We start from the raw sequence: 13,943 nt of genomic DNA, 5'->3' as shown, positions 1-13,943 counted from the left end.
CGAACCGATGCAAAAATATCTGATGGCAGATGGCGCTTATCAGAGACTCTGTATGATAGGGCTGATGGCAGGGTACTGGAACATTTGGAAATAACATATTGCACGGTGCAGCTGATAGGTTAACATTTAAAATATTAGCCAAACAGAGTTTTCTTTATGAAACCCTCCTCCTCCCCAGCACCACAGGTCTAGATATGCTCAACAGATTTCAAAAAATATTTTAGATTTTGGTCTATTTTGCTTCCATGTCTTCTTTTATTCTAATGGAAAGAAAACTTCCAAAATACACATTTAGATGGTGTTTGTTTTAAGCCTTCTACTCTCCGTCTATTTGCATCTGTAGATTTCTTCTAAATTAACCAAAACAAGAAAATCTGCATATTTAAACATAACATTTCAGGGGAAAAGACTCTTGATGTAAGCCATTAACTGGGGAAGTTCTGTGGTGATATGCTTTAGTTATTTTGTTTATCCTTTTCACCTGCAGTGCCTTGTCAAATGTACGCAAATCAGCACATTTTAATTAGTTAATGCCTAATTTGCATATCAATGTGGTGATTGTGATGATGTTATTAGACACAAATTTTACTGTATTCACCTGTAGTGTCTCCATTAAGTACAGTACTTTAGCCTGTATGGCCATGATATAGTACCTTAGCTAAACTTTAGCTAACTTATTCCATTAGCTAGTAGCTCATGAGTGCATGTTAGCAAGACACAAGTTAACAATATTTTTCTTTTGGCTAATTAACTGTAAAGTCTAGGCATTGGTAGCTTAGTCAATTGTTCATCACCACACACCTCCACACAAGCCAAGAAAAACACAACTGGGATAGGAGCTGGAAGGGGCTGCTGTCTGCCTGTCTGCCTGTCTGCGTGTCTGATGTGCTGTTGTGTGCTGCACTTCTGCACGGAGATGCGGTGGGAGAGAGAGAGAGAGAGGGTATCGGAACTCGACAAAGTCTCATCTTCGACCTGATATTTTGAATTTTTATTAAATAAATATATTTGTTTGAGAGGGAAGCTGTGCACAAACAGGAATATGTATATATATATGCACCCCAGAAAAAAGGGCACTTTCTCTCAAGGAAGAAAAAGGGCAGGTGCTCAAGCCCCCTTTGATGCCTATGTGTGCACGTGCCTGGCTATATGATAGAAATCGGCAACTAAATTACAGGATACACCATCAACATAGCGTGAAAAGTTTGGATGAACTTGACTGAATTTAGTTTTTTAATTATCTTAAAAACCTTCTGATCTTAAGGCATATGCTTAAAGGGCAAGTTCTCTCATCATTTACTCACCCTCACGCCATCCCAGATGTGTGTGACTTTCTCTCTTCTGCTGAACACAAATGACGATTTTCAGAAGAATATTTCAGCTCTCTAGGTCCATACAATGCAAGCAAATGGTGACCAGGACACAGACGTTCCAAAAATTTGATAAAGGCAGCATAAAAGTAATCAATAAGACATTTTATGTATCCCAAATACACACAATTAAAAAAAAATATTTAACACGTTTTGCATAATTTGGCAAAATTACAGCTCGATTGAGGATTTAGCTGAATAAAAATATTCTGCTCACAAGTGATATTTACTGTCAACATACTAATAACATTACTGTAACATCATATTTTATCTCAAGCATGTTCTTCACTGACACTTTTCTGGGCTCAGTTAAAATTACAACTTTTGAAAACACTTTGTTTGAAAAACTAAATTGTTAAGGTGGAAAAACACCACAACTGTACGACAGTAATAATCTTTGGAAATGAATAGAAATCTTATTCACACAATTTTTTTTTTATGATTTATGTTTATTTCACTCTTTGTTTGGATTATCATAGTTTTATACATGCAATAACTTTTTTTTTTTTTTATGGATTTTTAATGGAAAATATAAAGTCTGGGTCTGTGACAAACCTAAAACAACAAACTCTGTACATAAAGGCATTTAAAAAGTACAAAAAAGGCCTGGAAAAACTATTCCAAGTCAGTTTGAATGGGACTTTCATTTACCAAAAAAAAAAAAAAAAAAAAAAAAAAATCTATCTATCTATCTATCTATCTATCTATCTATCTCTCTCTATATATATATTTTAAATAAATACCAACCCCTGGAACATGAAAAAAATAAATAAATAAATAATAATAAAAATGATATATATATATGTATATATATATATATATATATATATATATATATATATATATATAGTATAATGTTTAAAAAGTACCTCATGAAGTTGGATGAGATAGCTATGCTTTCTTAAACATTTTTAGTCACTACATAATTCCCATATCTCTCTGTGTTATAATTTGATGACTTTATTATTACTTATAAATAATTTTTCCACATATTAGAATAATAATAAGAATGAGTTTGTGTAAGTGTGACCAAACTTAAATAGTACAGTTTCATTGAAAATGTAGGTTCTGCTGATCACAAAGTAATTCAATGTTTTTTAAGCTTTCAATGCAAAGTTTAAAGTGATATTTTATGCCTGGCCTGTCTTAGAAGCAAAGTGAACTAACAGCTTTTCTCCTCTGAGGGACTTGTGAAGTTCATGTAGTTCTTTTTTCTCCCAAAACTCCCATTCAGTCCAGAAAACCTTTGGCACAACATCAAAGTTGAACATGTGTCTGCTTCACTTCCTCTGCCTTTATCTCGCTCTCTCTCGGCACATGTAGAGGCGATGTGAGAAAACTCAGTTTACCAATCAGATCTAGCACTCTTTTTTTTTGTTATTGTTGCAAAATACAGTGCAGGCTTTGCAATTTTCATGACTGCTTGGAACAAAATTGGACCAATACATTTCCAAGAGTTTTTCATTCGTTCGTTATTAAGATATTTCAAAATAATACTACAAAAATATTTCATATTCATTCTAACTCCATGTAAAGCCTCTGAAAGCAACATTTTTCAGCTTTTGGATGAATACAATTATTCTCAATATGTAAACGGACAGTAAATACTAATATTAATGAATAGATCCATATTGTACAATGATTACAAAATAAAAGAACAACATTTCTATTCAAAGTAAGCAAAATGACCCACAGATGTGTTATAGTTCAAATTTATTCAATGTACACAGGTGGACAAAAGTTATCATGTACAGATTTTGCTCTTATGGAAAGAGATTGGTACTTTTATTCACCAAAGTGGCATTCAACTGATACTATTAACTGTTAAAAATTACTATTACAATTTGAAAAGTTTTCTTAAACTACTTCAAAGAGTTCTCATAAAAAAATCCATGTGCAGCATTGACAGCTTTGCAGATCTTTGGCATTCTAGTTGTCAGTTTGTCCAGATACACAAGTGACATGTCACCCCACACTTCCTGTAGCACTTGCCATAGATGTGACTGTCTTGTCAGGCACTTCTCACACACCTTCTGATCCCACAAAAGCTCAATGGGGTTAAGATCCGTAACACTCTTTTCCAATTATCGGTTGCCCAATATCTGTTTCTTTTTCTTTTCTTTTTGTTTTTCTGTTTCAAAAGTGTCTTTTTCTTTGCAATTCTTCATATAAGACCCCCTGAGTCTTCTCTTTACTGTTGTACATGAAACTGGTGTTGAGCAGGTAGAATTCAATGAAGCTGTCAGCTGAGGACATGTGAGGCGTCTATTTCTCAAACTAGAGACTCTGAGGTACTTATCCTCTTGTTTAGTTGTACATCTGGTCTTCCACATCTCTTTCTGTCCTTGTTAGAGCCAGTTGTTTTGTACACCTTGTATGAAATCTTCAGCTTTTTGGCAATTTCAAGCATTGTATAGCCTTCATTCCTCAAAACAATGATTAATTAACAAGTAACTTTTTTGTGTGTGCAATTTTTGACCTAATATTGACACATGTCAGTCTATTGCATACTTTGGCAACTCAAAAGCAAACACAAAGACAATGTTAAGATTCATTTAATGAACCAAATATTGTAGCTTTCAGCTGTTTGATATAATGGCAAGTGATTTTCTAGTAAATTAGCAATTTAGCATGATTACTCAAGGATACGTTGTTGGAATGATGGAAATGAGGCCTTTCTAGATTTGATCAAAAATGACTTTTATCAAATAGTGATGGTGCTGTTTTACATCAGTAATATCCTGACAATACTTCGTGATCAGTTGAATGCCACTTATGTGAATTAAAGTCCCAATTTCCTTCAGTAACAGCAAAATCTGGACATTATTACAAACTTTTGGCCACCATGCTTTTTCAACTTTTGATGGACTAAGGTCCCATTTTCCACACATGTAGACATCTTTGTCAGCATGCATGATGGATTGTTTTTAAAGCCGCATATCAAACGGAACTAGAGATGCTACTCTTTACACCTAAACAGGTTTCAATCAAAAAACGTAGAGGTTTCTTACCAGAGTCACTTTTGTTGGTACTGTGCACATTGGCGCACTTCACGGAAATTGATGTCACACTGTTGTGTCAGGTGACGCGTTGTGCCATAAGTTTAACCTTTAAATGACAGTGTAGAGTGTTGTGAACAGTATTCAGTATCAAGTGGTTTAAATTCCCTGATATTTCCAGGTTTCTCATGGCCCTTGTAATCCTGGCTTCACATTATTTTACTTCAACTTAGGTAAATGCAGAGGTATTTTAGACTAAATTGGAAGATGTGCGCTTCCTCTAAAGTGGTTCGATTCTTCTACAATGGCTTTGTGTTGCTGGTCTTGTGGGAGAGTCCTGCAGGACTGATACAAATTTGTGTAAACAGCGAAAGCAAACAGTTAGAGAAACTGTCTGTTAAGCAACCACAACACGGACCTTAGCATTGAACCCAGGTGTTTTTCCAACACCACGTGAGATACGACACCATTGAGGGCAGATCTTCAGACATTGTTTTATTCCAAATGATATTTGACAAGCAATCATCAAATCAACATATAAAAACATCTGCACCATTTCTTTAAACAAGCTTATGTCATGGTGCCTTAAAATAAATACTTTCAATAGGAAATAATACAGACATAATATGCAAAATCCAAACCAGACAAACGATCGAGCAAATGCCACAGGGGTGAAACATAAAAAGGGTCCATAAAATGTCAACATCCCCAACCCCTCAAACTCATTTCCAAAAAAAGTGTTGTAGAAAACATCTGAAGTACTTTGTAAAATACACAATCTTATCAAAAAGTTTTTTTTTTTTTCAGGTTTTCTCAAAATCATTGCAAAATATTAGCTGGTATCATAGCAAGATTAAATGTGAAGAAGAATGTGCTTTTGCATTTTTTATTAGTATTCACATATAATATATAATAACTATCAACAAAGTCCTCCACTGGTCTGTATGGAGCAATAGCAGCCATATTGCACAAGGCTCATCTTCCTCAGGCACATGGAAGAACTCTCCTCTCATTCACATGCTGCTTTGCAGGCACAGGTAACCATGGCTACCAGCGCTGCTCGAAAAAGACGCTCTCGCACCTGAGGCACCAACACACTTTGGGGGCAACCGTGGCAAGTGCCCGCACTTTTCTATCCATCAGCTACCACTGACCGGCATAGTAAGACAAAAAACAGAAAGTGTGTACCGCACATTTGAGTCCAGATTTCACATTCAAAACACCCTCCATTAATTACACAAACGCAACAGGTGTTGCTCACATTTTTTTTCTCCACACACAAAAAAAGAAATTTGGTTCCTTTTGACCATTCGTCCGCCACAACGTAACAAGTCCTCGACACATTGCTGGTTAAGAATACAGTACAAAAAGTGGTCCACGTGAAAGATCATGTGACCTGTTAATGTAATCCTCGCCAAACACCCAGAGACTGAATGTAAACAAACTCTCGCATGGCTTTCGATCCAGACTGGAGTGCATGAGTTGCAAAAGGTTTCGCTTCCATTGTCCAATAATGAAAAAAAAAGAACGTTTTTAGCACCTTCACCCATTAAAATCCTGGAATCGCTCCCAAACGGAACATTGGCGCAGAAGTCCTGGTGGGCTAAGAACAACAGGGTGTTGAAATTTGATGTACCAAGTACTACAATACACCATTAAAAATGGGAGTCTAAGTCTAGCTTGTCTCATACTGCTAGAGCGACAAAAGCTAACTAAAAGGTTAAGCTACATTTAGTTCACAGCCGTTGTTAGTTTACTTAAAACAAGTTAAACAGGAAAGCTAGGTCCTTTTGACCCCATCACTGAGTTTCTTTTCAAGAGCCAATGCCGGGCGAAAGTGTGTACACAAAAGAGCCAAGAAGGTTTTTGTGTCAGTGTGTGTACGCTAAATTCCTAACACAGACATAACAGTGCAGCATGCTGTTGTGTTTTAGAGCTCCGTTGCCTTGTCTCCGAAGAATATTCAAACATTCTCAAAGTGCAAATGTTATGAATAGCCTTTTACTTATACTTGATATCTGTTAGGGAAATAACATACATCACACTTTAAAAATAACATTTAAATTCAAATAAATGTTCTAGGCACTACTGAATGTCCAAAGGCGTTGCTGTAGATTGAGGAAGAATGTGTTAAAAAGCAAATCCAAAACACTTCAAAGTTATGACTTTGCCAATCAAGCACTTAAATACGGGCTCCTGAAGCCAGCTAAATAACCAGACAGACAATCTCTGAGGCTTTCAGAGTTTTTGAGATGGGTCCATCAAGACTTGTCAAGACAAATCTTCACTCATGTCCCATTAAACTCAAGCCATGATTTTTTGCGGGATCTCTATAGAAGCTTTGAGGAAGATGGAGTTGTCACGAATGTAGTTCCTCTTTTTGATCTCCTCGTGCGAGATGAACTTGGGGTAGCCGAAACCCAGTGTGCTCTCGTCCAGGGAGTTCCGGCTGCTGCAAGGTTTCTGGAAGTTCTTCCAGTTGGGGTCAGGGTTGAAGGTCTCTGTGATATGCTGAGGTTTGGACAGCGATGGATCGCTCTGGTCCAAAATGGAAAAAGTCACCTTATATGAGAAGGGCCATTCCAGCAGGTTATCGTACTCGCCGGGCAGCACGCGGATGTAGATGGAAAGATGCGAGCCCTCGCCGCTGCCGTTACCATTTAGAAAAGCGGACACCTGCAGCTTGTAGCCGTAGCGGTGTGTGTAGAAGGGCGGGCTGAAGAACTCGTGGTTGTTGCGGAGTTTGGCCTCCTGCAGTTTGCGTGAGTAGTCAGTCAGCTTCCAGATGAGAACGCCGTCGTGACTGACGGACAGCTCCTCCATTTCTCGTCTCATCTCCAGGATTTCTTGTCGCTGCCGCCCCACCAGACTGCACATCATCGTCAGGTGGGACTTGGTGCTCTCCTCCATGTGTCGACCAACAGCCAACTTTGGGCACTAGAAAACACAGAACATCTACATAAGCTTTATGTGAAATTGATTGGAGAAGAAGAAACTAAATGAATATGTTGCACGCAACAAAATGCAACAATTTACAGTATGCAAAAATGGTTTAAAGATTTATTCATTTTGATTTGATTTATTTGAATTTAGACATTTGTTCTGCTTGCATTTGATCAGTAAGGCCCAGTATGTCGTACTGTCTTAAGGTCCTACGTCGTAAATTAAATGCAAGAATTTACATTAAAATGGCTTACAAATTATTTGTTAAAATTTTTAAATGCATTTAGCTTGTACTCCATCAGTAAGGCCCAGTGTGTTGTACTGTCTTAAGGTCTTGCATTGTACATTAAATGCAACAATTTAAGAAAAAATGGTTTCACAAATAATTTGTTAAAAAATGTTTATATTCAATCAGTGAAGCCCAGGTACTGTTTTAAGGTCCTCCTAGGTAACGTCAAATCTTCACAACCCAAGGTTTTTGGTCCACTGGCAGACTGCGGAAAGACATATTTTCAATGTTTTGTCAACTGAATGATCGATACCCTCCATGATATTTTGAATGGACTGTAGGTCTAACTGTTTTAAGGTCCAATGCTATGTCAAAACTTCAAAACCGATGCTTTGGAAAGTTTTTTAGTCCACTGGCAGGTTGTGGGAAGATGCATTTTCAATGTTTCATCAACTGGATAATCGACACCCAGGTACACAAAAGCATGACTTTAACCAAACTGTATTCTATCCTCACAGCCTTGTTTTTGATCTCATCAAATTAAATATGCTATCTACTCTAGGGTCTATAAAATGCATGTGAAGATAAGAAATCAGTAACATGCCTACTTGTTGAGTTGTTGGCTTTGCTGCCTGTACTCCAGGGTGATGCACTAATTAACACTAAAGTATATGGAACTTAGTTTCTCAAACCTCCCTAGATCTCAAAAGCGTGCACAGGTGACACCTCAAAGCAGACAGCCCAGACAACCCTCTGCATCCTCAAAAAGAGTGCTCTTTGATCAAATTGATCAAAGTAAATTTTTACTGACATAGATAATTTATTACAGATGTTGAGGATAGCAAACTGTGCATAGAAATGTTGGAACACAGTGAGTATAATACAAGTTGTAGTGCAGGAGGTGTAAAAGGTCTCACTCTGTGTTTGCAGCCAGCCTCTTTGAAGGGGCAGAGGACCAATGCGCTACCACAGCTCTCCTTCACATGGTTAGCCAGATCCTCTCGGGCGATGTTTGGGGTTCCACACTGATTAGGGCACTGCACGGGAAAGCGAGGGCAGTGGTACTGATGGTTCTGAGGGATGAAAGGAAGCAGTCAGCATTGATGTGTAGGTTGTGGTGTGATTTCTTGTTGAGTAAAAACAGCTTGATGAAAGGAGGTGTGCACTAAAATATACATGGATTCATTCAATCACCATGAGCTCAACTGCAGTACAGCAGCATTTACGCTTGTATATTATATTTCTTTATAAAAGCATGCACCAAATTTATATAGGATGTAAAGAAAGATATGATGCAGCAATATAAAGCGGACAAAATGCGAATCATTCTTTCTATGGGGAGGTGTAAGCGGGGTGTGTGTGTGTGTGTTTGCTAGGTTGCTGAATATTGCAGTTTTTTCAGTATACTCTATATACTGTACCTCTGTGTGTGTAAACACAGGTGTTGTTTAAAAGAAGCTTGGCAAGACAAGCTATGGCTATCTGGCACCAAACCCAGAATCTAGCATGAAAGGCTGCATTTATGTAGTTACAGGTCCTCTGCCATCCCACCCTATGCAGACTCAAAACCCCTTTAATTTGCCACTGAGCCACCAGTTACATTAGCAACCAGAGCTGAATATGCACATAGAAAACCCAGTGAACAAACAGTATTTGCATCACACAGACACAAGTCTATACATTAAGTCATGCCACTAAATGATTTAAAGGGTTCACCCAAAAATGAAAATTGGGTAATTTTTACACCCCCGTAATGTGGTTCTAACAACACATGAATGTATTCACTGAAAATGCCTTTTAGAGGGCTACTAACCGCTGCAACTGGATCATTGAGTCAGTGAGTTGAACTTGAGAACTGGACCAGTCCGATTTGTAATCAAATCATTCAGACCAAATTTGTGAACTGGATCAACTGATTTATTGAAAACAAAAATGTGAACTTCTGTCATGATCTCTAATGAACATTCCAAGTAGAGCTAGGGCGGATATCAAGGTTTCCGGGAAAAAACTACTTACATTTTGGTTTGTTCCTCAAGAAAAGCTTTCGTGTGACTTCTAAAGACTTGTAATACAGCACACAAGTCATATGGACCAGTTTTATTATACTTCAATGGTGCTTGTTTGGTCATTTTGGAGCTTAACAGCCCCAGTCCCCATTCACTTTCATTATATGCAATAGCATGGTCAGGATATTCTTCAAAAGTACACTTTTGTGTTCTATAGAAGTAACATCATACCGATAATACAGAAAGATATAAAGTCATATAGTTTTGGAACAACATGAGGATGTAAATATATAACAGAATTACATTTTTGGGTGAACTATCCCTTTAAAGGTCGCTCTGCTGTGTTACTGACCTGGATAGTGTCATAGACGAACTCTTTGCCACAGTACTTGCAGGGTTGGGTGCGTTTGGGGCATTCTGTCATGGTGTGCTGGGACAGGAGTCTCCTCATCATTCTTGCTCCACACTTGTTCTCGCAATAGATGCTCTCCTGTGGACAAATGCCCTGGTGGTTCTGAGGGACATCAGAGGGAGAAAGGAAACAACATTTGTTTGTCATATCATATCTTTAAGAAAATAGCATTGCTTTATCAAAGCAGGAAAAGAACATTGTTGAAGTTTTAGGTAAGCGTAGGTTTTGGTTGAGGGTAAATTAATTCAGCTGCACCCGTACTGCTTTGCCATTTTCATAACACTCAGCAGCATAATCTAAAACAGGGGTTTCAAACTGGGGTCCGGGTAAAAACAATAATAATAAAAGTGTAAACATTTTGAAAAACTTGACATTCAGGAATTTTACATTGTTACCGTTTTATTGTGCATTCTAAACTGGATGGAAATCGTGAGATTAATCAGGATCATTTGAATCTATTGATGGCCACATTTTTTATTTATAGGTTTTTAGGCAAGTTTGTGATACTAATATATATATATATATATATATATATATATATATATATATATATATATTAGTGCCTTGCAAAAGTATTCAGAACCCTGACCAATTATCTCATATTACTGAATTACAAATGTTGCACTGAAATTTCATTCTGATTGATATTTTAAATTAAACTGGAACTCAAAATCTATTATTGTTAGGTGAAATTGGTTTTATGTTGGGAATTATAAAAAAAAAAAAAAAAACTGAAATATCTTGCATAAGTATTCAACCCCTGTGCTGTGGAAGCTGCCAGGTTACACTGATGAAAGAAATTGCCTTAACGAGGACACAATTACATTACCATTGACATCCACCTATGAATCATTAATGTTGCAAATCACATTTTCTGGATAAAAAACCCATTGTTGAAACCAAAGTGCATTCCACAGAAGTTAGAGATAAAGTAATAAAAATGCATAGATTAGGGAAAGGATCCAAAATACAAATGTTTGAATATCCCAGTGAATATTGGATCAATATTCAGGAAGTTGAAGCTGCACCACATCACCCAGGCACTGCCAAGAAAAGGCCGTCCCTCAAAACTCAGCTCTAACAAAAAGGAGACTTGTGAGAGAAGCCACAGAGAGGCGAACAATCACTTTGAAGGAGCTATAGAGTTCAGTGGCTGGGAATGGAGTAATGGTGACCAGTCAACCATATCAAGAGCACTGCATAACACTGGCCTGTATGGGAGGGTGGCAAGAAAGAAGCCGATACTCAAAAAGTACCATCTGAAAGCATGTCTGGAGTTTGCCAGAAATCATGTGAGTGATCCAGCTGCGATGTGGAAGAAGGTCAGATGTCAGATGAGACCAAGATTGAGCCAATCTCAAAATTTGGCCAAAACTCAAAGCGCTATGTGTGGCGCAAACCTAACACATCCTATGCCTCAAGACACACCATCCCTACAGTGACTGGGCATCTTGTTAGAATTGAAGGAAGAATGGATGGAGCAAAATATAGGGAATTACTGCAAGAGAACCTGCTTCGGTCTGCTAAAAAGCTGATTAACCTTTCAGCAGGACAATGACCCAAGCACAAGGCCATAGCAACATTGGAGTGACTCAAGAACAAAAAGATAAATGTCCTACAGTGGCCCAGTCGAAGTCCTGATCTCAATCCTATAGAGAATCTGTGGCACTATATTGAAAATTGCGGTCCACAAGTGTCACCCAAGCGTCACCCAATCAAACCGAACAACCTGAAGAAAATCTGCCAAGAAGAATTGGCCAAAATCACTTTGTCACTGTGTGCAAAACTGGTACATTTGTACCCCAAACACTTAAAGCAGTTATTGCAGCAAAAGGTGGCTCGACCAAGTATTAATGTGTGGGGGTTGAATACTTATGCAAGAAAGATATTTCAATTTTTTATTTTTAATAAAAATATTTCCCAACAAAAAAATCTGTCAACTCACAATAATTGATTTTGAGTTTCAGTGTTTTAAAATAAAATATTAATCAAATGAAACTGGTGTTGAGTGGGTAGAATTCAATGAAGCTGTCAGCTGAGGACATGTGAGGCATCTATTTCTCAAACTAGAGACTCTGATGTACTTATCCTCTTGTTTAGTTGTACATCTGGTCTTCCACATGTCTTTCTGTCCTTGTTAGAGCCAGTTGTCCTTTTCTTTGAATACTTGAGTGTACACCTTTGTATGAATTAGTCAGTTTTTTGTCAATTTCAAGCATTGTATAGACTTCATTCCTCAAAACAATGATTGACTGACGAGTTTCTAGAGAAAGCTGTTTTTTTTGTTGTTTTTTACCTAATATTGACCTTAAGACATGCCAGTCTATTGCATACTGTGGCAACTCAAAAACAAACAAAAGACTATGTTAAGCTTCATCTAATGAACCAAATAGCTTTCAACTGTGTTTGATATAATGGCAAGTGATTTTGTAGTACCAAATTAGCAGTTTAGCATGATTACTCGAGGGTAAGGTGTTGGAGTAAAGACTGCTTGAAATGGACCTGTCTAGATTTGATAAAAAAAACAAAAGACAACTTTTTTTTCACACAGTAAAATTGTGTCCAAGCATGAAAATATATAGCTGCTTTATATTTAAGTAAGGGGGTCCCTCATAAGGATATCAACATGTTTGGGGGTCCTTGACATCTAAAAGTTTGAAAGCCCCTGGTCTAAAACATCAACATACAATGTGACTGTCTTTACAGCATAAAGATGACAAATGGACTGTTACATATATGCAAGAGAGAAAAGATCAATCACAATTTAGTATGTAAAAAATATACCAATTGGAAATTAAGCATATGCTGATGCATCACTTTAGTTCACACTTCAAATGACGAAAACACTATCAATACAAGCCAAAGACAGCTTTTCAACCTTTTCTAAAGAAGGCTATATTTTACAAAAAGCATACATAAAGAGCACCCCTAAGACTGAAACTATGTACAAAACAAAGTCTGTATGTTAAACAGCTTAGGCTGAATAAATTGGAAGAAAACAAATCAAAACAGTGGTGTCTTGCAAAAAGACAAAAATCACCATAAAATGCACACCAAAATGTTAGCACTGCAGTTTAAAATACAAAGTAAAATTGCTCTTTAATCATATATTTTAACAATGTTATGCAAATTTGCAGTGCAGCCATGAAACAATGAACAATTCCTAATATATATATATATATATATATATATATATATATATATATATATATATATATATATATATATATATATATATATATATATATAAATAAAACACACATTAAACAAGACTAAATGTCTATTTGATGCATTATGAGGTTTGAATTAGATGTGTAAAAATAGGAGTGGCACTACATTAGCGAACAACGGCAGATCAAGCTGCAAATTTGCTAGTAACAAATGTATAAGAATTCACACACTGAGAGAATTACACCACAGTGTGAAACACACAAGCCTTCCTTCATGTAGCAATGATTATAATAGCTAAGAAACTGCCAATAATCAAATAAGACAGCTAATACTGCTTAGCTGATGTGCCAATACATCCAATAAGGTATTATTCCAAATAACAACAATCTGTCTTTAGCATAATCTAACTACACTGTCGAAAAAATAAAATCTTAAACCAGCCTAAAATGGTTTGCTGGTCTTAGCTGGTCTCCCAGCTTGGTCAGTTGGTCTGTTGTCTGGTTTTATAGGGGTTTTAGGCCATTTTCAGCTAGTCAGGCTAGATGACTATTGGCAGTCCAGCTAAATCACCTTGGCCAGGCTGAGAGACCAGCACATTTAAGGTTTTTATTTTCAGCAGGGCAGTTTAAGTGCTCCGACCTACCTCAAAAGCCTCTCCTGTGAACTCGCTCCCGCAGAACTCGCACTTGACCTTGCGTTTGGGGCAGTCGTGCTGCAGGTGCTCAGGCAGGTCCCGGCGAGTTAGCTTGACGGAGCAGCGGTTGGGGCAGGGGATCACGTTGAATGCGCAGGTGGAGAAGTGACTCTGGAAAA

General features: G+C 37.3%; 1 protein-coding gene across 1 annotated transcript in view; it reads right to left on the bottom strand.

Moving 5' to 3' along the window:
* Positions 1-4,851: 4,851 nt before the first annotated feature.
* Positions 4,852-13,943, bottom strand: part of traf4a (tnf receptor-associated factor 4a) — a 50,746-nt gene continuing 41,654 nt past the window's right edge. Inside the window, exons 4-7 of the mRNA XM_052110056.1 lie at positions 13,774-13,935; positions 9,900-10,061; positions 8,459-8,614; positions 4,852-7,306 (exon numbers count right to left, since the gene is read on the bottom strand). Coding sequence (XP_051966016.1) covers positions 6,674-7,306; positions 8,459-8,614; positions 9,900-10,061; positions 13,774-13,935 — 1,113 coding nt within the window. The 3' untranslated portion in view covers positions 4,852-6,673. The remainder of the gene's footprint in view (positions 7,307-8,458; positions 8,615-9,899; positions 10,062-13,773; positions 13,936-13,943) is intronic.

This window comes from Xyrauchen texanus, chromosome 38 (genome assembly GCF_025860055.1).
Source record: "Xyrauchen texanus isolate HMW12.3.18 chromosome 38, RBS_HiC_50CHRs, whole genome shotgun sequence".
Classification (NCBI taxonomy): domain Eukaryota; kingdom Metazoa; phylum Chordata; class Actinopteri; order Cypriniformes; family Catostomidae; genus Xyrauchen; species Xyrauchen texanus.
Note: the sequence above shows the minus strand (reverse complement) of the source record. Positions and strands in the feature narration are given on the sequence as shown.